The sequence below is a fragment of the Tachypleus tridentatus genome, chromosome 10, assembly GCF_004210375.1.
Source record: "Tachypleus tridentatus isolate NWPU-2018 chromosome 10, ASM421037v1, whole genome shotgun sequence".
In the NCBI taxonomy this organism is placed as follows: Eukaryota; Metazoa; Arthropoda; class Merostomata; order Xiphosura; family Limulidae; genus Tachypleus; species Tachypleus tridentatus.
Genome location: NC_134834.1, coordinates 101,649,644 through 101,675,825, shown reverse-complemented (window position 1 = coordinate 101,675,825; position 26,182 = coordinate 101,649,644). Strand labels below are relative to the sequence as shown.

The following is a 26,182-nucleotide window of genomic DNA, read 5'->3' as shown; positions in this document are numbered from 1 at the left end:
GAACATTATTCTTGAATCTGACAGCCTTACTAACCATAAAGAACACTTCTGGAATCTGATAGCTATACTAAGTATAAAGAACATTATTTTCTGATCTGATAGCTTTACTAAGTATAAAGAACATTATTCTCGGATCTGACAGCTATACTAAGTATAAGGAATACTCTTCTAGGATCTGACAGTTATACCAGTGTAAAGGATGTTATTCTTAATAACAGGTGGTAAGCAGACTAATTCAACATTCACAGCAATTGTGATTTTTAATTTGATCGTTAGAGGCGCTCAAGTCTCAATATAAAATATTTAACCATGTCATCAGTAATTGAATGTTTACAGAAGTGACGTAGTCTCTTACTCTTCCTCCTGTATTATTTTGAGCTTGAAATTTAAATTATATAATTTTTCAAGTGCAAAATATACATTATATCTTAACATTTTTGCTTTAGCTTTATAAATGAGAACTGCAAAAAAACTTGATGGAATTCAATGATATATTACCGTTAGGTCTGCAACTGCCTGTTGTGTAACGTCCTCTCCGAGATCTGATGTCCAGAAGTCTGTGAGTTTTATAGGTATAACACCTATTTTTGCAATACGCTGCTTATGAACAGAATCGTCTGCAATGAATAAGTCTTTCGATTTTAAGTCAGGAAACACCTTCAACCGCGTATAGAGAAACGAAACTTCGTGGACGAAAGTTTGCAATAAGATTGTCAACTTTAATAAGTGTAAACGAACTTAGTGTCGACTGTTTCAAAAGTTTGTCAGCTAAGCCGGAACCGGAAAACAACCACGGAAGGGGAGGTGCCCAGTCTACTGTTCTGAATTATGTTGAAATTTAGTGAAAAAGACCTTAATTGCTGTGAACATAAAAGTCAAGGCTTAACAAGTAATTTATGTACTAAAGTAACACGAAACAAAATGAATACCTGGGAGAGGTGGACGTCGCTTTTACTACTCATTTTATATCGAGGTACGTTAAATTAAGTTGCTTCTGTTTTGTAATATATATTTCATTATACGATTCGTATGTACAGGAACGGCCACAAATAACAAAACTTTACCACAATTGTAATTGGTACTGAACAACGAAGTTACATCTGGCCACGCCCGTTCCAGTTGTAGGATAAAAACACATTGTAACGTGTTAGTAACAATACGGTTATCAGCTGTGTATGAGGGAGATATAAGTAACAATATGGATATAAAACAGAAATAACTAACAATACGGTTATCAGCTGTATACGATGTAGATATAAGTAACAATTTGGTTATCAGCTGTATACAATGTAGATATAAGTAACAATATGGTTATCAGCTGTATACAATGTAGATATAAGTATCAATATGGTTATCAGCTGTATGCAATGTAGATATAAGTAACAATATGGTTATCAGCTGTACACAATGTAAATATAAGTAACAATATGGTTATCAGCTGTATACAATGTAGATATAAGTAACAATATGGTTATCAGCTGTATACAATGTAGATATAAGTAACAATACGGTTATCAGCTGTATACAATGTAGATACAAGTAACAATACGGTTATCAGATGAATACGATATAGATATAAATAACAATACGATTATGATATGTATACATGGTAGATATAAATAACAATACGATTATGATATGTATATAAGATATAAGTAACAATACGATTTATAGCAGTGTTTAAGATAGGTATAAGGCCCAATAGAATGTACATTTATTTATGGTGGATACGAGTATATTTTATGTACATGAAAAGCTGATCAGTGGTATATGTGGTATAGAAAGATAAAATATGGGATTAAATACTGCAATATACCGTATTTTCCGCCTAATAAGCCGAATTTCTGGCCCTAAATTTTGGACCTGATTTTTGGGGGTCGGCTAATTGGCCGATCACTCCGTTCGGAAATTTATTCTTCTTAGGAAATGTTTTTCTTTTGAAAATTACCATAGGCGGTAATTTTGTCCCATCAGCAAAGCACGTTAAGACTACAGTGAAACGTTGTTTCTGGAATTTCATTGGTTACCTAATTACAGTGAGTGGAGCCAATAACGAATGACATATTGATTCCATCTCTGTCTCAATACGACACGTTCTGCTTTACTACAGAACGCCAATGATCACACACAACATGCATGCTGACGCTGAAACGAGACTAAGAAATCATTTTGAAGAAACTTGTCACTTCTTAAAAATGGCTTCGGCTTATTGGGCGGTAATAAGCAAAAACCCTCATTTTCAGAGCTGAAAATTGGCCTCGGCTTATTCGGCGATTCGGCTTATTAACCGGAAAATACGGTAATTAATATATGGAAGCCTGTATATCTTACTTCGTGGAAAAATATAAGAAGACTTATAAAGAAACTTCCATGGTTGAAACAAACTTTTATTGTCTTAGTTACTAACCTATACCCCCCTCATAGTGGCACAGCGATATATCTGCGGGGTTACAATGTTAGGAACGGGGTTTCGTTACCAGTGTTAAGCAGTACACAGATAGGCCAATTGTATAGCTTTGTGTTTAGCTACAAAAATCAAAGTAACTAATATATGCATTGATTTAAGAGTTATTGTTGATAAGTAACTATTTTTACCTAATAGTTTTATCCTAGTCGCAATCATTTCAGGGAACTACCGAGAGTGACTATATTCTGCTGGAATTCGAACCTGGGTCTTCTTGATGGAAGTTTGATGCTTATTCACATGAATAACGAACTCTAAATTTACTAAGATGTTCAAGGATAAAGTTCTAGTCAATACCAACACAGAAAAAACACATCTTGTCATGTCTTCCATGAAACCTTTTAAACTGATTAGCAGCCGAAACAAAGATAAAACTAGCTGGTAGATATTATTTAATTAATATAAAAGTTACCAGTAATTGTACTGAGATGAAATGTATAGGTTAAAATGATTACCGAGATTTATATCTGGTCACCAAACCTTACCGTAAGTATTCAGTGGTAGAAATCTTGTTTTCACTTTAAATTAAATGTTTTCTTTAGAAAAGGAGAAAAATGTATATTTCTAATTTAACCGTTTGTATATAGAGCATTTTTCATTTGTTCGAAAACTGGACTCACTCTGATTGATCGCTTAAAATGGATCCACCCCATTTTATCATCACGTTATACACCTTTTGTTGCAATAGAAATCTTGCCTTGGCTATTGCATTGACTGGCTACTCAAGCAGGACCTACCTCTTTAACCGTGGCTACTTTAATAAGGACTCATTCCATCTTATGACCTTCCTTTTGTCCCAGTAAGAGTCTGAACTTTGGTAGTGAATTGACTGGCTATTTAATTACTATCCACCTATTTTTATTATTAAGTTAGACTATCTCTTGTCCCAATAAAAGCCTGAATTTGGCTACTGAACTAACTGGCTATTTAATTACTATCCACCCCTTTTATCATCAAGTTAGATCGCCTTTTGTTCCAATAAAAAATTGAACTTGGCTATTGAAATGACTGGCTACTTAATCAAGATTCGCCCCTGTTAGACCATATTCTGTCTCAGTACAAGCTCGGACTTGGTTCCTCAACTGACTGAATAGTTAACCAGGACTAACGAACCCCTTTTATTATCAAAGTGAACCACCTTTCATCCTGATGAAAGTGTAGACTTGGCTTCTCATACGTCATATTAAAAAAAAACAACATGGGAGTGATATTTCGCACTTATGAATCCAGTGACGTAGCGAGAGATACCACAATAGGCCTAGGTCAAGATTTTATTGTAGGCTTAAGTCAAAACAATAACTGTTCTTACACAATCTTAGGTTTTCAGTAACTCAGCAGCAAGTTTGATGACTTAAAACTTTAATATCCTGGTTTCGATTCGCATGGTAGACATGGCACAGATAACATACATAATGGTATACATAGTTTCTTCAAAGTTCGTTTCTTTCTTTATCATCTAATCATAATAAAAAATAAAAAATTGTTGAAAATAAGCAAAATATATTTGAAATAAAATTATTGTTATCCAATAGTGGCCAGAATTACCCTTTTAGAGATTTATTTGATTAATTTGAAGTTGATTGTTGCGAGCTCTATCCTGAATGATGCACAAAATTCCTAATACAATTTATTTTGAAAATGTTTTTTTTCTTGTGTTTGTAGTTATTAATAGAATAGCTAAAACAAGATGCTAGTTGTGTAGATATCAGGGAAACTCGCCTCCCTGGTAGTACAGCGGTAAGTCTACGGATTTACAACCCAAAATCAGGGGTTCGATTTCCCTCGCTGGACTCAGCAGATAGCCCGATGTGGCTTTGCTATAAGAAACCACACACAACTGGGAAACTCTGTGAAAAAAACAACAGTTTTCTGTAATTAATTATGCGACGGTGTATTCTTCAGCTATTTCTTCTATACAGGATTTCGCTATGATAAGAAAAACGATTTCAAACTTGATTGACCCAAGGAACATTTATAAATTTATTTTTTCCTGGGGCTTCACATCAATTAATATTTTTTCGTCATGAAAAAAGAACAAACCCACACACGTGAAAAGCTGTGTTCCAAAACTGTTTTAATTCGCCTAAATTTAACAGTGCAAAACATTTTTATGCTATAAACCACATTTTAAAAATACTTTTGTGAAATTTCGTACATGATTTGTAGGCCCTAGTTTGTGAAACATTGCAATAGATGTCTCATTTGAATATTTTTACAATTAATTTTGCCGTTTCGTTCAGTTTTTTGCCCTAAACACTCACTAGGCTGGTTTTTTTTTTATACAGTGTCAAATATCAAAATAATTTTCAGAAGCAGTTCAGAAGTTTTTTACTTATTATATCTAGGCTTCTGCGAAAAGATGCATTATGAAAAAAATTGTAATACTTCAATGGACTTTTATTCTCGACTTCAATATCTACTGAGAAAGTTTTTATTTCTTCAAACTCTATTTGTTTCTTTACGTTTGTTAAAATAAATTATTAAAAACGTTTCCCAATTATTGCAACTCTGTAGATTCATTATATCGTACTTGTTTTGCTATTTTTCAACAATATTTTTATTAATATTTTAAGTGTATTGTGATAACAAATGTAGCCAATCAGAAATTAAATTCCTTGTGCCGAGAATAAACGTTTGATTGTGCGCGAGTAAACCATGTGTCTGACAAAAACGCGACATAATTTCGGAAAGGAGTCGACAAATATTAAATCTAATGTTCATCCAAAAAAACACACTCAGTTTAACGTTTTCACTGCCATGACGTATATTATTTCCCAGTTCAGAGCAATAAAATTTGTTGTAACATGTTATAAAATATTTCGGCCCAGCATGGCCAGGCGGTTAAGGCACTCGACTCGTAATCTGAGGGTCACGGGTTCGAATCCCCGTCACACCACGCATGCTTGCCCTTTCAGCCGTGGGGGCGTTATAATGTGACGGTCAATCCCTATATTCGTTGGTAAAAGAGTAGCCAAAGAGTTGGCAGTGGGTGGTGATGACTAGCTGTCTTCCCTCGGGTCTTACACTGCTAAATTAGGGACGGCTAGCGCAGATAGCCCTCGAGTAACTTTTCGCAAAATTCAAAACAAGCAAACACTAAAATATTTTCTATATAATATACTTGTGATACACGTAACCTTTATTTTATTAGCTATATGCAAGTTTTTTTTAAATTTTATATCGCCACGAAAAAATGTTTCCTTTCAAACTCTACAAGTTTGTCAATGTCAACTTTTAGATAAGCAATGAAATATTAAGACCTATATCGTTTTATTTTTTGTGTATTTAATAATAAACTCGGCATTAGGAAAGTTTTCTATAAACTTGACAGTGAAAGAGTTAATACGAGGTAATTCTACTTACTAAGAAACATGACTGAGATCATTGCCGTGCACGTAGAATTAACGTTTGACAGTACGAGTGCACGAACTGTTGTATTATGATTTTGGAATCGGCTTTAGCCATCTGAACAGAAATGCAACATTTTAGCATGAACATAATCGATATAATAATCAAATACGCTTTGGACCCGCTTCTCCTTCTAATCCGCTAACAGGATTCAACCCTAGAATAGAGAATATTCTCCATACGTTTTACTCTAACTTCCTTATCTCACATTTTTCGAACAACAAGCAAGGTAATGTACTTTCACGGTTTTCCCTACATGTAGTTTTCATTTACGTCACACATCCGGAATTCCTTAACACACCCGCCATCTTTAAGATGAAGTCAAACGAAGCATTATGTTGTTTACATTTACTTGTATCGCCAGAAAATATCGATTTTAGAAGAAATTTAACGATAGATGAGAAATTATTCAAAGAAATAACTCAGATCACACATCAGGAAAGTTTAGATGATGTTTCAAAGGTATGATATCGCGAAAAGTTAAAACTGATTGAATATAAAGGTCCATACAAAATCCCGAAGAAAAACTGATCGAATGGTGTCAAACTACTCTGAAATTCATTAAGTAAACTATTTTGTAAGCAAGGAAAGTGTATACATTTTGAACGCCTTAAAGGGCTAAAAGTCTCTGTAACTGTACAATCAGTTTGTGTATGGTTGGGTTAAGGACCTCTGTCAAATAATTATCCGTGGAAAGTGTTTATTGTCGACAAGAATAAAATATTCTGGTGATCAAATGACACACTCCTTTATGCATGGTTAATTGCTGAAATGGATGGAAAGATTTTAACAGCATGCTGCAATTGTATAGCTGGTCTTGAGGAGTGTTGTAGCCATGTTCGTGCTATGCTTTTTTGCTATTGTAACAGCAATAAATCCTTGAACTGCAGCAACAGTAATACAGGAGAAATCATACTGCAGTTTCTTTCAATGGTGCAGGAAGTTGAAGAAAACCTATCACGGATACTGATTTTACTCCTGCAGAAAGAAAAAGAAACAATTAGGGGCAGCAACTTCAACAGATGTACTGCAACAACACGATATACAGACTCAAAAACTCCTAAAAATATACAGCACAATATACAGACTCAAAAACTCCTGAAAATATACAACACGATATACAGACTCAAAAACTCCTAAAAATATACAACACGATATACAGACTCAAAAAACTCCTAAAATATACAACACGATATACAGACTCAAAACTCCTAAAAATATACAACACGATATACAGACTCAAAAAACTCCTAAAAATATACAACACGATATACAGACTCAAAAACTCCTAAAAATATACAACACGATATACAGACTCAAAAACTCCTAAAATATACAACACAATATACAGACTCAAAAACTCCTAAAAATATACAACACAATATACAGACTCAAAAACTCCTAAAAATATACAACACGATATACAGACTCAAAAACTCCTAAAAATATACAACACAATATACAGACTCAAAAACTCCTAAAAATATACAACACAATATACAGACTCAAAAACTCCTAAAAATATACAACACAATATACAGACTCAAAAACTCCTAAAAATATCCAACACGTGTCAATCTCCAAATGATTATGAACTAGTCATTTATTTTCAAGGCCTTTCACAACACCAGTACCAAACCAATTCTTATGTCACTAACTCCAAAGTATTCTGAATACTGTAAGCCTAAAATTTTGGACAAAATATTCCTACTAGTTTTGTAAGAACTAAGAGATGAAATCTATATAACTGCAGACAAAGACACTTTTGTTAAACATCGTGAGGAAGTTTTCAAAACTGTTAGCCTTATTGAACAGAAAATAATAGATGTAGAACAGATAACAAAAGACTAAGCAATAAGTAAAGAATGGCACAGCCTCTCGAATGAAGTCTGTTTGTCATTGACAAGCCATCCCAAAGTTTAATTAAAGTAATATAATGAAGCGATGAGTAGAACTTGAAAACGTGGTCTTTAATTATATAGGGGTTAATGTTAAATTCAAAGTATCCATTCCTGGATAGAATAATTTCATGTGATTGTTGTGAGGTGTTACGTTTAGAAAATTAGATGATCCTTATGTAAAAAGGATTTAAAACCTACTGAATCATTAGATAATAGGTTTTGTTTAGAAATGAACAATGGTAAAATGAGATAAAAAAAACCTGACCAGTATTACTATGAGGTCCAGTATCAACTTGTCTGAAAAGGAGTTTTGTGACTTCCTGGTGTGGACTGAAGTCAATTTTCATACAGAAAGAATTGAAATTGACACCGAACTGCGTGAGGATATTCTTTTAAAAACCAAAGTTTTCGGTTTTACCAGAATTAGTAGGAAAACTGTTTTCTAGACCTAATATCATTGCAACTATAGCAAGAGATCTGCATACATCTGTTACAGATTCCAAAAACAATGAAAAAATTTATTTACCTGCATTTCTCAAACTCAGTATAATTCAGAGGAAGATAATGTAATTAGATATGAGAGTTTTCCTTATGTTTGGTTTTATTTTAATTGTGTGTGTTTTGTTTTCTTATAGCAAAGCCACATCGGGTTGTCTGCTGAGTCCACCGATGGAAATTTAAATGTGTAAAAATAAAACAAGTAATTACAAGGAGCTGGTACTGTCCTTCCTGCAGAAAACTTGCTAAAACAAGAAACAAAAAAAAATCAAAAGCGACAAAATAAACAAAATATGTAAAATTTGAACAAGTATTATTTTTATATTTTGTTATCAATTTTTAGCTTCAATGTAAATGTGTCGAAAATTTTATCAATTTTTAACAAATTTGTGTGGGACACTAATTTTTTCATTATCTGTTGTGATCATTGTTGTATTTCTAGTTATGCATTTATATGTTGTAAAGTCTTTAATAAGATATGCATGTCAAAATTATATATTTAATTTGTTTGATATTTCTATTTTTACTGGTGCGCGTACATGTATATGATAAAATAATTGACAAACACAGTTTTATAAGCAAATGCTGTTACACATTTTGCACTAGCCATGAACTAAATGAATTTCTAATTAATAGAAATTCCCCCCTCCAGTGACACAATGGGATGTCTGCGGACTCCCACCGCTAAAAACTGCGTTTCAATACACTTGGTGGGCAGAGCACAGATAGTCCATTGTGTAGCTTTGAGTTTAATTTTAAACAAACAAACAATTAATAAAAGGAACTGTTTCTATGTACTTGTTTGTTTTACAATAACAAATGTTTATGTATAACTGGTAAAATAACTTTCACTATTTTTTTAATTATATATATGGTGGTCAAATAAGTTTATGGAAGAAATTGCATTTTGAACAGAAAACCCTTAACCATTGGCAAGTAAATTGCAAACTTTCTCATATAAATAAAATTTTGTTTGTTATTTGAACAATTACAATGTTAGAAGATAAAAAGTTATTCATGATTAGTCGTACTATATCAGTAACAACTAAATGAACACAACATTACATTAGTTTAAAACATGCGTCTAGTCAAAAGGTATAACAGATTTACAGACTGAACTAATTTGAACTTTTGAAGAATTTTGGTCATCTTCATTTCGTAAGAAGTCAATTTTTAGAGTATCTTGCAATATCGTATATTTATTTCGCTCCAGTCCAATAACCCTTTCAACATTAATTCTTAAATGTGCTATTTACTCTAGAGGAAACAAATGTTGTCTTTTTTTTTCTTTGGTAAATGCTGGAATATTTACTTCTCCATACATCATCCTACGTTTTCAGAAATATTAAAACCCCTGTTTACCAGTACAACATCACCTGTTGAATGTTTGGGCAAAAGACTACAGTTTTCTGTTATTTTTATTATTTTATCTTCCACCTTAAGCACTAGACAGATATTATACAGTTCCTTGTGGTGTTATTCCGATAAGAAACTTAACAATATTGTAAAGCTTATTGTTTGGCCACGTCTCAATTGTAGCTAACAAGTTTGAAGGCCTTTCAAAAAAAAACATTTCAAAGCAGTCTATAATAAATTCCACTTTCAAAAACAAAATTGTTCCTGTATTCCATGGGCATAGAGAGTTGTGACTGTTTTCTATCTGGCTAATATATAAACTCTTTCATTCATCCACGCATTACATGTATTACATTGTTAAATATTCTAGAAACAGTTAGCTTTGAAACATCAATATAGTATGCCAAATCCTGAATTGGTAAATTTAACCTAAGTTACTTTGACACAAGAATTAATTTCTCAAATATTGTCAACGAGCTTCTACCATTTTCTAGTAAGAGTGGTTCAAGGAATTGAATACTAACTAAGACCTGGTATTCCATATAATTCTTTTCTCCTTTTAATGTCTCTGGGGTAAATTTTGTCTTGGATACGTTTTCTTTAAGGTCTACGTTTTCACTCATAAGTCTTTGAAATTCATCTCTCATTTTTATCCGCCATTTTCGGATCTTCACCATCATTCGACCAATAATTATCTTCCAGTTTTCTTTGAAAAATGCTTTTGACAATTTAAGTTTTCGTAATCCAAAGGTTCTACTCCAAACTTTGTACTAAGGTCGAGAAGTGCTTCTGCAATCGTTTGTTTTCCTTTTGCCTATCTTGTGCCCTTGAATTTTTAAAGATAAATTCACTAAGGTGAACATTTTGAAATTAAATAATCTTATTTTAGAAATATAATAACTGAGTACATAAAAACTTTAAAAAATGATAAAAAATATGTTTTGCTAAACTCTGCTAATAATAAAATAAATATCATTTGGCCTTTTATAACCACATACTGACTTCAGCGTCCATTACAACTAGTTTTTCACTTGTTTTTTTCGCCGTGGCATAACGGCTCATAGTATGGCCCTGATTTTTTTAAGTACAAACCTTTAGCTCATAGCTCCATCTCTTCACTGATATGAGGTCTGATTACAGCAGCGGCTATTGAAGATTCCCTCTCTTTTTTATTTACACTCTTTTCAGTAAGACTATTATAATTAATTATTGAATGTAAAATATTCTCTAAACACATGCTAAAAATAAAAGTAAAATATTTTATTATTTCCAATATATCTGAATTATTACTCTAAAATTTGAAAAGAGAGAACACTGGAAACCTAGTCCATATTAATACTACAGGTACATGTATATAGATTATGTGAAGTATATGTACTACCTCTTAATTGACTTTGTAAGCTCAGGTTTCTATATGCAGAATTTTTTGATTTTAGTTTCTATGATGGTGCCCAATCTAGATGTGCTTGATCACAGCGAACAGAAATTTGCATAAAAAAATAATAAAATTTTGACGCGTAATTTACGATATTATCTGCAGCTAAAGTGATTAATTTCAATTATTTTTTCGAAAATTATGGTGTTTTTATTTTCAAGAAAAGTTGCTGTAAATGTATAGAACATTTTATTCACCGAGTCGTGACTAACACTTTTGTTATAGTCACACGAAATATGAGACAACTGAATACAGTATATGCCGTTCGTGCATGTACATTATTGGATATTGGGCAGAAAAATTTATAGTTGATACAATATAATTTTATGCTTATCTGTAACAAAATATTCGGAACACACTTTGGAATAATGCACTGGTGTCCAATATATTTTACCTATCCTTGCAACCCACAATTATCTCGTTTTTCTTGGCAGATCAGTCGTCATTTCTCCATGATTTCTAATTAATTTTGGAGTTGCTTGGTATAGCTCGTTAATTTCCTCAATATCTGACCTATTTAGAAATACATAAATAACGCAGGTATTAATCATTCTGTTATTTACTTTTAGCTTAAGGGCAATTTAAATTTCAATGAGTCAAGTTTAAATATCTAGGCGACGTGCTCTACAAGGTGGTGGATGATTTTTAACTTTTGGTGCTGACGTCACGTGAAACGTACATAGTACAAAGTTTGTGTTCTAATAAAATCAAAAGAAGCTTTGTTCTGATTATTTGCTGCTACATGGCAGCTTTTATAAGATTTTCAGAATTGCAGTTGGAGATAATCGAATCTTTATCGCAGTAAGCGATGTTTTAGAACAATTTAATGACGTATCGCGATATCACTGAGCTACACCTGGTCTTCCTGATCACATAGAACGTTGAAAGAGTTAGGCCTGATTACACATAATACCCAAAGTTTGTTTAGGTAAATAATATTTTAATACTAGCAATATCTTATTAATATTAGTTTACTATAAGTTTGATGTTTTCATAGGTACATGTATTGATATTTATGTTTAATTCCAGCATCTTACGAATCTGTCAGATGTTGTACCGGTCATTCATTAAAACCCCACCGTTGTCTGAATACTTTCTTAGAGCGTGATTTTCACTTAATTCAACCTTTCTTTACTGAATATTCTTCTACTGGTCGCAGGCTTATTGTTTCAGAAGGACCAGGTTTGGATGATATTTGCAGGTAAACCGACTTCAAATTATACTTTTACTTGTTTTTGTATTACTTCATTTTTCATTACCAATAAGAAATAATTTAAAGAAAATTTCTCGTTTTTATTTCATTATGACAAAGCGTTTTTTTTAAATGACTATTATAATAAAGTTCATTATAAATCTAATAACACTATTTATTACCATAACATATCGTTAGAAAATACAATATAAGAACTGATGTTTCGGGAAGCTTTTGTTTGGTGTCGAATTTTAATCATTCATTTTGTATAGAGTATGAATAATTAGTTCAGCGAACAGTTAGTCTATGAGAAACAAAAACGTGACAGAAGGTCATTCTGCCCATCAAGGTCATGCTTCGTCAATAAAAAGCTAAAAAAGTATCGAATACCAATATAGTTCTTTTCAACCACAGTAAAAACCGTAAACATAAACAGTTTGTTTCTGCGTAGTTAAGCAGAAAGATACACGATAAACTGTGTATAATGTGCCCACCACGACTATTGAAACTTGGTTGTCAGTGTTTAGGTCCACAGACATACCATTCAACTAGTGGGGGGGGGGGGGAATAAACAGCACAAAGCACACATCACATAAACAATTCTACAAGTTTTAAACTGGATAATATCTGTGAAACAGTGTAGTCATTTTATAGAGAATACTGAAGTATCTCCTCACAAGGAAAACAACGTATTGCTATAGCATTGTCCTTTTGTGGCAGGTTCTTTCTAGTGAAAATAATGCAACACCTTAACAGTTTAAGAAAAGATATCAGTTTTTCTTCCTTAATGTTGCTCCACCCCCAGTGGAACAGCGGTAAGTTTGCAGACTCCCACCGCTAAAAACCGGGTTTCAATACCCGTGGTGGGCAGAACACATATAGCGTATTGTGCAGATTTGTGCTTAATTCAAACAAACAAATTCTTATTGCTTTGTTATGAACTTTTACAATTTGAAATTTGCATTAGGTCTACATATACAAATCACTTTAAACCTCTAACAACACTAACAGGATCAACTTACGATCAATGCATTTGTACAAATTAGCGCGATAACATTTTTTTTACTAACTTCATGCTTCACGGAACATCACATATGTAATCTATGTTCAAAAGAGCTTGAAAAAATTCGGCACAAATTAAAACTTTCGAATAATGCGTTCTTTAGATAACAACAAGATATACTTCTGCAGGGCTCCCCAAAGCGTTCTGTTTCAAGAGTAAATAAAACCAAGGTTAAGTGTTACAATAATTTCCTTTCTTGCTTTTGTAGTTCATATGTCATACTACGTTGTAGCCTAATAATGCATAAATATTCTCGTGATTCATGGCATACGCACGTTTTACAGCTGTACAGATTGCATCATTAAGCATTCCTTATGTGACACGCTTTAGTTTCTACTGGCAGACTGACAGACAACACACTCCTGTATCTTGGCGGAGGTAGTTGAAACAGATAATCACCCCCCCCCCCCCAGATGACCTTATAAAATCATTTCAATCGGACTTTTGATTCATTGTATGTAAATCTGGTATCTAATGATCCGTTACTTGATTTGGCCTAAGTTTATAAGTGGACATTTAATAAAGGTGGCTTTATATCTGTATTATAACTCGTGACATTTCACTTAACTATGGAGTACGTTCACCAAAAATTGCAACGACCGTCTAGCGCTGAGGTTTCATGTTTAAAGTTAGATGTTAATTAGATTTTGAGACATCCTCAACCACAAAGAATCTTGAGTCACTTTGACGTGATTGAAGACACTCCATTCATTTAATCCTCTCGTTTGTTTCTCAGAATTTTCACAAAGCGTCATTTATACTCTTACATAAGCGAATCATTTTCATTGAAATTGGATCAGATTTTGTTATGCGTAGAATGTTGAAAACCACTGGCTAGAAATTTCTCTAGACGTAAGAGTGTTAACTATTGTTCTAGAACCCTCAAGGAACACACCAATAGTATATTGATGGTCAACGGACCACATGGGTAGTATTTGTTTGTACGTGCACTTTGACATTATTTTTTTCTTTTCGTGGCTGTGGTAACAAGAGATTGTGTAAATGACCCAAAATATTCTATTTGTGGTAAATTTGTTGTTAAGAAACAATGGCAAAACATTACAGAATTAGTCGAGAAAGCGTATTACGCGTATCTTGGAATAAAACTTGAAGATCAAGACAAATCATGAACTCCACACAAAGTTTGTTCCATTTGTGTAACAGTTGAGACATTGAACTAAAGGTAACAAAACTCCAATAGTCTGGTGTGAATCTAGAAACCACAGACGTGACTGCTATTTTTACTCATTTAATGTTCAAGGTTACAACACTGGAAATATAAAGTAAATTTCTTATCCAAACCTTTAATCTGCTATAAGTAGAGTAATTTGACTGTTACATAGGAATAACACTTCTCTTGTCTTGCCATATACGTGTAATGTGCAGTCAGGATCTGATCCTCTTGTTGAACTGTAACCCATACAGCCAAATGGGTTGTCAGATGGTCATTGTGAATGACATACTTACAAATATGTTCGTATTGTGTTAAAAGCATTTTCTTTCAGGGAATGAAAATACCACGAATATTAATACCAGCACCACAGAAACTTCAAACTATGGGCTTGAACAAGCTCACCTGATATAATACCCAGTTCAAGCTCGCGATTATGAACGTGGTATGAAATATAGTATTAATACATAATGTGTTATGTGTGAATTACTGGTAACTTAACAACTTTATTTGTCCTGATGTTTTAACGTTTTATTGTAAAACAAGTCCAGTTCGTTATAAATATGACAATATACCTTTTGCTGTAAGCTGCCACTGTTGAGTTGTTTTAACACATTAAACCCATATTAATTACACATATATGAACACATTATTTTATATCAGAAACCATAAACATATTTAGAAGCCTGTTTCATGAAGAATATAAATATTTGGATAGAATCAGCTTTACTAGTATAGGCTTACAAATATGAAAATATAGATGTAACGTTATAATCCATGTATTATGTCATTGTCAGTTAGAGCTAGATTCCATGCCTAATACTAATAGATCTAGTAAACATAAGTAAATTTCTGAAACAAGTCGATTTTCTTTAAAATTAGACCAACATAAACCGTCAGCACACGTGGATTATTGCTAAAGATATAATGGAGATTATTTAGAACTCATCTAGGTCCAGTTACTGTAGCACCAGCAATTATTTGCCTTCGAGTAGATTACAAAAACTGACGGTTTGTAAACTTTGCAGTCTTACACTTTACACCCAACATGTCACAAATTATTTATCGCGATCTAAATTGTATGTCTTTAATATGAGGCACTAAAAACTAGATTACTGAAAATATATTAGTATTCCATGTCAAAAGTGTCCATAACCGTGTCTCTGTTTGTCAACACGACTAATGAAGCAGCAGCTAAACTTGTGGTCATTACGGGTCCGTCATAGCCATTCCAAATTGATGACACTTTATCTTGTGTAATGTTTAGATGATTCATCTAAATCAGTGGTGCACAAAGTCCGGCCCGCGATGTCCAACGGGAAAGTCAAGCATAGAGAGTTCGCGCCTGCGCGAAGATTAAGCGCTATATAGAAGAATATGCATTAGATTAGATACTGGATGGTTCCATATTTGTGTCGAGCAATAAAGAAAATTTAATAAGAATATCTCGTTAACACATAGGCATTTTATCATTGGTGTAATGACATAATATTTCTGTAATTACGAAATCTCACGCATTCCAATTTTTCTTCAAGATTTACTTACGAGCCCTATTTTGATATTATTTCGTAACAAAAATGGCAGCTAATCGTAAAAGAAAAGTTGACGACGAAAACCGGCAGTTTCATGATAATTAGACTGCACAATACTGTTTTGTTCAACAGTAGCAGTGGCGAAGGTATCCAATATAAAGCATCATTATGAGTCGAAACATAAAGATTTCCACAACGTTGTCGGTGATGAACGAACAACTCGAATTGAATCTCTGTGGCGGTCGCTGAATCACCAGCAGAACGTTTTCTCAAAGCAGTCAGCAGATTTAGATGCAGCATGTGAGGTCAGTTACGATATTTCATTGATGACAGCGAAATCGGGCCGACCGTTCACTGATGGTGATTTTGTTAAGCAATGTATGATTACTGCATCGGAAAAGTTGTGTCTGGAAGCAGTTCGCAAGCTACAGATGGTGGCTTTGAATCGTATGGCAGTTCAATGAAGAATTTCACACCTCTCAGCAGACGTGACAAGGCAGCTTACAAATAAAGCAGCCAACTTTGTCTACTTCTCTTTGGCAGCAAACGAGTCGACTGACATCAGTTCAACAGCACAGCTTGTAGTTTTTTGTTCGTTGTGTGTCGTCATCGTTTGATATCACAGAGGAACTAATCGGCATGGGATCCATGAAGGGTCAGACAACTGGGTCTGCTCTATTCGAGGAGATAGTACGACTGTGTAGTAGTGTTTCATTGGATTTCACGAAACTAGTAAGTGTGACAACTGATTAAGCACCAGCCATGACCATAGAAAGTAACGGGCTGGTAGCACTGTTGATGAAGTATCGAGGAAAGCAGAACAGACAGTTGGTGAAGTTGCATTGTATTATTCACCAACAGAACCTGTGCAGTAAAGAACTTGGTTTTCAGGCATTAATGGCATTAGTGACAAAAACCATTAATTTCATCAAATCACAAGGACTCAATCACTGTCAGTTTCGAAGTCTTCTTAAAGAAATTGATTCAGACTATGGTGACCTTGTATATCACTGTGAAGTACGCTGGTTGAGTCGAGGGAAGATGCTCAGAAGATTCTGGGAGTTGATTGATGAGGTGAGATAGAATTCCTCAGAAGCAAGAACAAAGACACAGAAGTGATTTCCATGACTGATCCAGCATGGCAAGCTGATTTGACCTTTCTGGTCAACATGACATAACACTTGAATGATCTGAATTTGAAGTTGCAAGGCAAAAATCAGCTTGTTTGTCAGCTTGCAAATCACGTCTCAGCTTTCAGGACAAAGTTGCATTTGTTCTGGCAGCAAGCAGCATCAGGCAACTTCGTGCACTTTCCCACTTTTCAATCACAGCTACAGAAGAATCAGGACATTGACACACAAGTTTATGTTGGGAAGCTAGATACCTTGATTCAATCCTTCAACTCACTGTTTTATGAGTTTGACAAAAGCAGATTGTTGATGAAACTTTTTACTGATCCGTTCAATGTGTCAGTGGATGACTTGTCAGCAGAATATCAGCTCGAACTTATTGATCTCCAGGCATCTGATGAACTGCGTGCTATTTACCGAGAAAACAGTTTGCTTGACTTCTACAAAACGTTGTCTGATACATTTGCTAATCTGAAAGAGAACGCACGTGTCCACACCAGCATGTTTGGCAGCATGCTGCGAACAGGTTTTCTCGCATATGAAAATGAACAATAGTAACACTCGCAATCAGCTGACTGATGACCATCTGGAAGCAATCTTGCGTCTTTCAACGTCAAACATCAAGCCGGACATTTCTAAGCTCATAGATGATATGCAGCACCATCCATCACACTGACTTTGTGACAGTTAACATATCATAACATTTCTTAGAATAATGTGCAAACTCTTTGATGTAATCGTTATTTGTGTGTTCTTAAATGTGATGTCCATCTTGTGTGAAACAACTGTGGGACGATTTTAATCTTCACTTTCTTGTGGCTCCCAACGGCTACGTGAAATCTGTTTGTGGCCCCTGACTCAAAAATATTGTGCACCACTGATCTAAATCCTTTGTCAAAGCACTAAGCGCAGATAGCCTAGATCAGTGGTTCTTAACCTTTTTCATCGTCTTACCCCCTGAGACTCTCCAGGGTATTACTGTGACCCCTATAATAATGTTTCTAATGGTGAACTTTGCGTAAAGGTAGAATAAAACAAAACTATATAAAGTTCCTAATTTATTGAAAATGTTACAAATAAATGACCTTGAGAAATGCTACAAGTTTTAAACAAATGCAAAATCCATGGAATTACTGAACATCATTCAAAGCCTTCTTATTCACTCAGTATGAGGGTTGGTATAATATATAATGAAAAATTATACTAAATAAATTAGTTCTGCTTTCAGTCACGTGACTGCATAACCTCTATTGTTCTTGTTTTTCAGATTTAGTATTTTTTTCTTCGAGATATTCTTTAAATTTTCTGTCTATCTTTCTTTGGGTTATTCTGTTTTTTTGCAAATTTCTTTTTAAGTTTCTTGTTTAGCACAAAGCTATAACATTTGCGCTGTGCCAATCCATCATGGATGTTGTAACGCAGTATTTAGCGTCATAATTCCTCAGGCCCACTGTTAAGCCATTGGGGTAAACGTTTAATTTCTTTATGGCATTTTAATTTTCTGATTTTGTTTTTTATTCTTTTTTTACATTTTTTTTCTTTCTTTCACTGCTTTGAGCTCTGCCATGGTCTTGAAGTCCAGTCTCGATTGTATCTCATTTTTGCAAAAATAATCTCATTTATGAAGATGACCCAGGATGGTTAAAACGTTGTTCTCTGCTTATCAATAAAAGTGTTAATGTCCATACCAGCTGTTCTGAGAATCATTTTTATTTCAAGTGGGTTTCTCGTCATCAAGAGGGTATTTTACACTGCTCAAAATTGCTTGGAGAAATATCCAGACGTTAAGCCACGCACTTATTACGTGACATCAAACCTCCCCCTTGCTGCTGAACAATACAAATGTCTTTATCAAAAACATAGCCGAGCTATTAATTACGAAAAGGATCACGAAGTGTCATTACGTATACTCTTATTTAAGATGTTACAGATTGATAAAGTCATATTTCAGCTGCTTAAAGTATCCAGTAAAATTGCTGCTCATATAGCTTTGTAATGAGATTTGGTAGTAATATGTCAGAAATTAATTTGGTAATAACTTTAGAAACAATGGTGACCTTACATAGTCTTCTTTAAACACAGTTGCAAATATATTATTCCATATATTTACTTATACTGATTTTAATATGTATCACATTAGAAACAAAGTAAGTACATTTATATAATCCTTGATTGTTTAGTATTAAGCACAAAGCTACACAGTGGGCTCTCTGTGCTTTGCCCACCATGGGTACCGAAACCCGGTTTTTAGCAGTGCGAGTCCGCAGACATGCCTCTGCATCACTGGGGGGGGGGGGGACTATCTAATGTATTTAATATTTACCGTAAAAAACTCACTACATTATATAACTTTTTTGTTAGAAACAAATTAAGTAAAGTTATATAGTATGTTTAGTATTTATCGTACTAGAGGCAAAGTTTATTAGTTAATAAATAAGAAGTGAATAAAGAACATTATCATTTAGGGTCACTGTTAGAAGTACAACACTTCTTTAAATAACCCTAAAATCGTAAATAAATATGAATTAATGATAAACATACTGACGTTTTAAACAGAGGTCTAAATTTATCATTTGGTCCAATAAAAGGTTTTAAAAAGGTAGTAGAACTGAAATTGAAACTAACTTGAAGAATTAAATGAGGATCAACTGTATATTGTTAGAAATGTGTTTTGTTTGTTTGTTTGGAATTTTGCGCAAAGCTACTCGAGGGCTATCTGCGCTAGTCGTCCCTAATTTAGCAGTGTAAGACTAGAGGAAGGGCAGTTAGTCATCATCACCCACCGCCAACTCTTGGGCTACTTTTTACCAACAAATAGTGGGATTTACTGTCACATTATAACGCCCCCTAGATGAAAGGGCAAGCATGTTTGGTGCGACGGGGATTCGAACCCGCGACCCTCGGAGTACGAGTCAAACGCCTTAACCCACCTGGGTGTTAGAAGTGAGTGTTTTACTTTATTAAATAATTTTAAATTTAAAGATAATAATACCAAAGTTTGAAGGAATAAGATGTTGTCATTTGTGTGGCCAATAAAGGTTGACAAACTGTAATTCTTAATCAAAATGATTAAGATTCTAAAGTTGAAGACAGTTAGAAAGAAGGTCGTATGAGAATGTTAAAGCTAATTCTATAAATAAACTTCATGATAAAGAAAAACTTACGAGTTGTGTAATTCTTAACATCTTAAGGAAAAAAAAAAGTTCAACTTCAAGCAACTTTATTTCACCTACATTATATGCCTTACCTAAAGTTCACAAACAGGTAACAGTTTCAGACCTTTGTAGCCAGTACTAAGAGTTCAACCTTATAATGTAGCAAAATGTATATTTTAAAAAATATCATTTTTAAAATAAAAAAATAGTTCGTTTGAATTTGTGGAAATAATTGAGCATGTAGTTTTAGTAATGTAGTTTTAGATCAAGAAGATATTTTGGTGTCATTTGATGTTCACTAAAGTACCTGTGAAAAAGCTATTCCATATTTTGAGAAGAAAACTGAAAGACAATAACTTGGTTTTAGGAATAACAGATATCATTAACTTGGTACAAGTATGTGTTGATAACCCTTTTTTTTTTTTACCAAGTTAATAACAAAGTTTATAAACAGAACGAAGTTTTAAATATTGGTTCTTATTTATCTCCATTATTATGTGATATATTTATAGACAGTTTTAAAAGTGAAGTACAAGGAAAAGGAATATAAACCCTGAAGTATGGTTAAGGTATATGAATGATACATTTTGTTTTGGTACAGATGAATCATTCAAATTTGTTAATTACCTCAATAGTATTGACAAGTATATAAGATTTAATTATGAAATTGTGACAACTTGTTGTTTACGTTTTTTGGATCTTGATGATGTAAGTAAAAAAAAAATAATGTTTGATATTGTCATTTATACCATGCTTATAATGTTAAATAATAAAAAATAAACAGATGTTTGTGGGTAAACAAAGTTATCCAAATTATTAGTACAGTTAAAGTGATTTAATGTAAACATTTGGTATACATATCATATGAATATAGAATAGTTTACATGGTATAAAGTAGAAGAAATTTAAAATTCAGAATCAATGAACACAGGAAACGTTAAAAACAATAATATTACCATTTCACCTTTAGCAGAACACATCAGTAAAACTAAACATACAATTTAATTAGAAAAACTTATTTTAGCACATCCTGGGAGTTTAATTAGATATAAAAAGTAAATTTACATTATTAAATAAGGATGTTGTCAGTAGGTGGCAGGAAATTCTTTAATAGGCAAATTGGTCCTCTGGTTATTGCATAAATAAAGGTTATATTTACAAAACATCACCATCCTAAAGATGACACATTGATATACGTATGTAGAGTATATTAGACTGTTTTCCAGTCCCATCAGAGGTTTTTATTGATTTTAATTCTGTATAGTAAGTTATTTGTTATTTTATTGTACTTTGCAGACTAGAAGCTGTCTTATTTTTTAATTGTATATTAGATAATTGTTGTTTTTCTATAAACTAAGTAAAGTTGCACATAGTATTTATTGTATATAGTATTTATTGTATTAGAAAGAAAGTAAGAAAAACCTAATACTACATTCACTTTGTCAAGTGATTGCTTGAACTGATATATACAAAGATGGATTGAAATCATGATTTATCTGTCAGATAATGGAGAATGGTAAGTGCAATAACTTCTCTGATGCTATAATAAGACATTCTGATTATCGTCATAATCCATCAACAGAGGAAGCTGTGTTTAATCCATCAACAGAGGAAGCTGTGTGTAATCCATTTGCTTGTAGGAAAAATTATGTCAGCCGCTGGTGACTGACATCAGATTCCATAAACAGATGGCACTGTATGCACTCCATTGGCTACTACACATACACAAAAGTTAAACTAAACCAAGAATACTTATAACTAATACCACTCACTTGACTGCCAGTAAAGTGTGGCTATTCCTAACTTAACAGTTAGAGACGTGAGGGAATATAATTAGATAACATCACCCACCACCAATTCTGGGGCTGCTCTTTTACCAACGAATAGTGGAAATGAATGTCATATTATAACGCTCACTCGGCTGAAAGACGACCATGTTCGGTGACAAGGATTCGAACGTGCAATCCTCAAATTGCACCCTTACCTCCAGGCTATACCATCACGTAGAAAAGTTATATTAAATATAGATATAATTAAACATATATAAAACTCAAAGTTGAGGTTTACATCATAAGGAAGTATCGCCTTACAAACACTACGAGCAAGTCTGTGATGAAACAAAATATCTGCAGTCAACTCCAAAAGTCAGAACATGTCCCACATCATAACCTATGTTCTGCTGTCTCTGTTTGTGTGTGTATAAGTTATATACAAGGCTAAATGTTATAAACAGTAACTTTACAAGTCATATTCTGTTCTTTAGTTGGTAATCTACTTTCTGTTCTTGTTGGTGACTTGAAATATAAGGTATTCATAATTCAGGTTTGTACTTTATCAAGTTTTATGTAATGAAATCAAGTTTACTGAATAACAATTTTTTCACGTTTTACGCAGAAAAATTGAAGACCTAACTGAATGTTACAGGCCACTGGTCAGAGACTGTAAGCTATATGAGCACTACGTAAACTTGGAAAGAATTATCAGAAGTCTTAAAGAACTACAAATACTACTGTGCAGAAATAATAGGGCTTTATTGCAGTGTAAGTAACACGAATCATTCTTACATATTTATATTTTGTTTTCTACTTTATTTAAAAGATAAAAATCCAATATATTGAAACTAACTTCTGATAACAACAAACTATGTACTTAAGAATAAACCTAATGTCATCATAGTAATAAGTTCTATATTTATATTACATTTGTGACTGTCAATAATAGAATGCATGATTAACGATATTTTCGGTCTTCGCTTCAATAATATCTTACGAAAAACGACCAATATAGGAGACTTAGGTTAGTCCTAAATACATATATTAAGCTAAGAATGCAAAACAGTCGCCATGCTAAAAGTATAACAATAATAAAATAACAGTAATCAATAAACTAGATATATAGTTAATAGTATAACTAAGAGGTCTTAACGGAAGTATTAATAACCGTTTTCTTTCCATTAAAAGTTAATATAAAAGTTGAAGTTATGTTTTGAATCTTCACTATGTTACATATTATTTTAGACAAAGTTCTTATAACACATTGGAAATTTCATTTCGGTCTAGTTACACATTTTCAGTGCATACGCTATTTTGTCATACGAAATTAACATATTATTTTAATAATGCTTTTTTTTTTAAATGTGAAACGTAAAAATTTATCTGACGTCACTGAGATATCCTATTTGAGATAGTTCAGTCCCCCGCTGGTACAGCGGTAAGTCTTCAGAACTACAACGCTAAAATCAGGGGTTCGATTCCCTCGGTGGACTTAGCAGATAGCCCAATGTGGCTTTGCTATAAGAAAACACACAAACACAGTTTAGAATATAGAACTTTCAACTAAAGTAAGTATTTTACAGTGTAACCCTAAGTTTTAATATTGAATGTCATGTAGGGATGATTGTACATAGCTTTGTCATCCATGTATACTCATTTGCATTTTTTTTACTCTGCAATCCCTACATTATTTTACATTCACAAAGTGTTTTGTTACTTATTTTGTGACGTTTTTTTCTCCCCTTACTGAAAGTTAGTCTGTTCTATGAACGTGTGTAATAAATTTTAATATAATGTATATTTTTTTATTCCTTCATACATAGTATAGAGGTTGTCTCCCTAAAGACACCGATTGTATAATGTACAAAGTACTGAGTTTTCTACATGTTATAGCCATCTAATATCAGATATAATGTTCGTTTATTTTACTGGTAATTCCTGTTTCACTATATACTTACGTTTTTAAATGAAGACCAGATTTCAGTAAAAAAAAGAGTAATTTAATGAGGTAATGATAACTTTACCCTAGAATAATGATTAAAAAAATTCCATATACTTTTGAACGATGACGTCATGCACTGTCCAGAAACACAAAGTGGATTTAAATTTAAACTAACGTTACTAATTAAGTAGTTATCAAAACAAGAAGAAAGGTGAACAGTTTGATGGCTTTCTGGTTTGGTGTCTTAATGATGGTTTCTTGTTGGCGAGAGAAATAAAGGAAGTGAGAGACAATCAATGTTCCCTCTAAGTGTTTAAATCCATCTCCGAAATGAATTTTTTTATATGCTTCAGAATCAAGGCAGTGTGCGGATGTGCACTACCAGTTGTTTGTTTTGTCTTTTGAATTTCACGCAAAGCTACACAAGGGCCATCTGCGCTAGCCGTACCTAATTTAGCAGTGTAAGACTAGAGGGAAGACAGCTAGTCATCACCACCCACCACCAACTCTTGAGCTACTACTTTACCAACTCTTAGCCAGGTGGTTAAGGCAGTCCTCTCGTAATGCGAGAGTTGCGAGCTCGAATCCCCATCACACCAAACATGCTCACCTTTTCAGCCATGGGGGGCGTTATATTGTGACGGCAAATGCCATTATTCGTTGGTAAAAGAGTAGCCCAAGAGTTGTTGGGGGGCTGATAACTAGCTGCCTTCCCTCTAGTCTTACACTGCTAAATTAGGTGCGGCTAGCGCAGATGGCCCTCGTGTAGCTTTGCGCGAAATTCAAAACTACCTGAACTCGTCGGAGGTACATTGTAATACGTAACAGTACCATTCTATATTTAAAAATATGTCATTGAACAAATTTGCTATCCAAGTGTTTCTTTTGTTTTTGAGTCATCTCTCGATGATGGACTCTCGGAGTACGACTCGAACGCCTTAACCCACCTGGCCATGCTGGGCCTTCCAAGTGTTTTGGTTACCATTTTATATACAATATATATCAGTTTAAAGGTCTGTTATTGAAAGTTTCAATGTACAGTTTTTTGTAATTACTACAACAACGTTTTTTACTTTAATTGTCGAGAACTGAAATATTCAATTAATGTAAAAGTAATCCGAGGTTCAACGTGTCAAAATAACCGACTTAACTCGCAAATTAAAAATTCAGAAATATTTATGTTCTTCATGGGAGAGAGAGAGAGAGATGTGACAAAAAATAACAACAAAAACTCGTATCTTGGCCAAAATTAACGTTTTCTAAAAAAACAAAAATACTTGTAAAACATTTATGCAAAGGCCTTTTAATTATACGCCACTTATTTGGACTTACCCACGATGAACCGAAATATAGCATTCAATATTCTAGCCAGAACTTAATTTTTGGTTTCTTTTTCAGCCCTTCTTACCCATGGTGCTTGTATCGAACGAGTAAGAACGAGATCCAAATGTCATGAACAAATACCCAACTGGACTATACTTATAAGAAAAATATTTCGTTTGGAAGAAGGCTTCGAACACTGTCCTAGTCTCTATCGGCACAGCAAGTGTGTTACAGACCGACTGATGTCAAGTGAATGTGAACCAGAAGCAACACGTGTCTATAACTGGACACAAGTTACATGGCTGAAAGCTGTTTGTGATAAAGGCACAGCCAAGGAGTCAATGTCGACAATTGTGATGCTGGGAATTGTCTTATTTATAGTTCGCATGTCTTGATGATGGCTACCAGATAAGGACAATTATTAATTTAAAACAGTCCAGTGAACTTATTATGAATAACAAAATAAGGACTCTTACAATACTTGGAATATAAGCGAAATATAAGTAATAAAGAAAATATGCGACAAGTTTAGACTTGATATATATTCATAAATTCAATAAAACGGATGCGAATCCCACTTAAGATGACTGCAGTTTAAGAAACCCTCTTTGATCTCTTGCGCACCCTTAAAGTCAGGCTGTATCACTTGGGTTTAGGCACGCAGCCTTCTCCCACTACCAGATGATACTGTAACTTCAGGATATTTTATGTGACTATCCATAGATGGTGAAAGAAATGCCAGTTCTGGGAAATCCTGTTTGATACGTTAACTGTGACCATTAAATTAAAACTGAAGCACAGACATTCTCTGGTAGTAATGCACAAGTCTCTGTTCCCCAT

General features: G+C 33.6%; 2 protein-coding genes across 6 annotated transcripts in view; one reads left to right on the top strand and one right to left on the bottom strand.

Moving 5' to 3' along the window:
- LOC143229972 (uncharacterized) overlaps positions 1–713 on the bottom strand; it is an 87,181-nt gene extending 86,468 nt beyond the window's left edge. For 2 of the 5 annotated variants that reach the window (XM_076462880.1, XM_076462883.1), the window contains exon 1: positions 499–713. The gene's annotated coding sequence lies outside the window, so the exon portion shown is untranslated. The remainder of the gene's footprint in view (positions 1–498) is intronic. The other 3 variants (XM_076462876.1, XM_076462885.1, XM_076462879.1) reach the window with 2 other exon arrangements.
- Positions 714–733: 20 nt separating this feature from the next.
- On the top strand, positions 734–25,868 carry LOC143229973 (uncharacterized). Its single transcript, XM_076462886.1, has 4 exons — positions 734–973; positions 12,092–12,263; positions 22,700–22,845; positions 25,418–25,868. The coding sequence occupies exons 1-4, from the start codon at positions 829–831 to the stop codon at positions 25,735–25,737; spliced, it is 783 nt and encodes a 260-aa protein (XP_076319001.1). The 5' UTR covers positions 734–828; the 3' UTR covers positions 25,738–25,868.
- Positions 25,869–26,182: the final 314 nt, after the last annotated feature.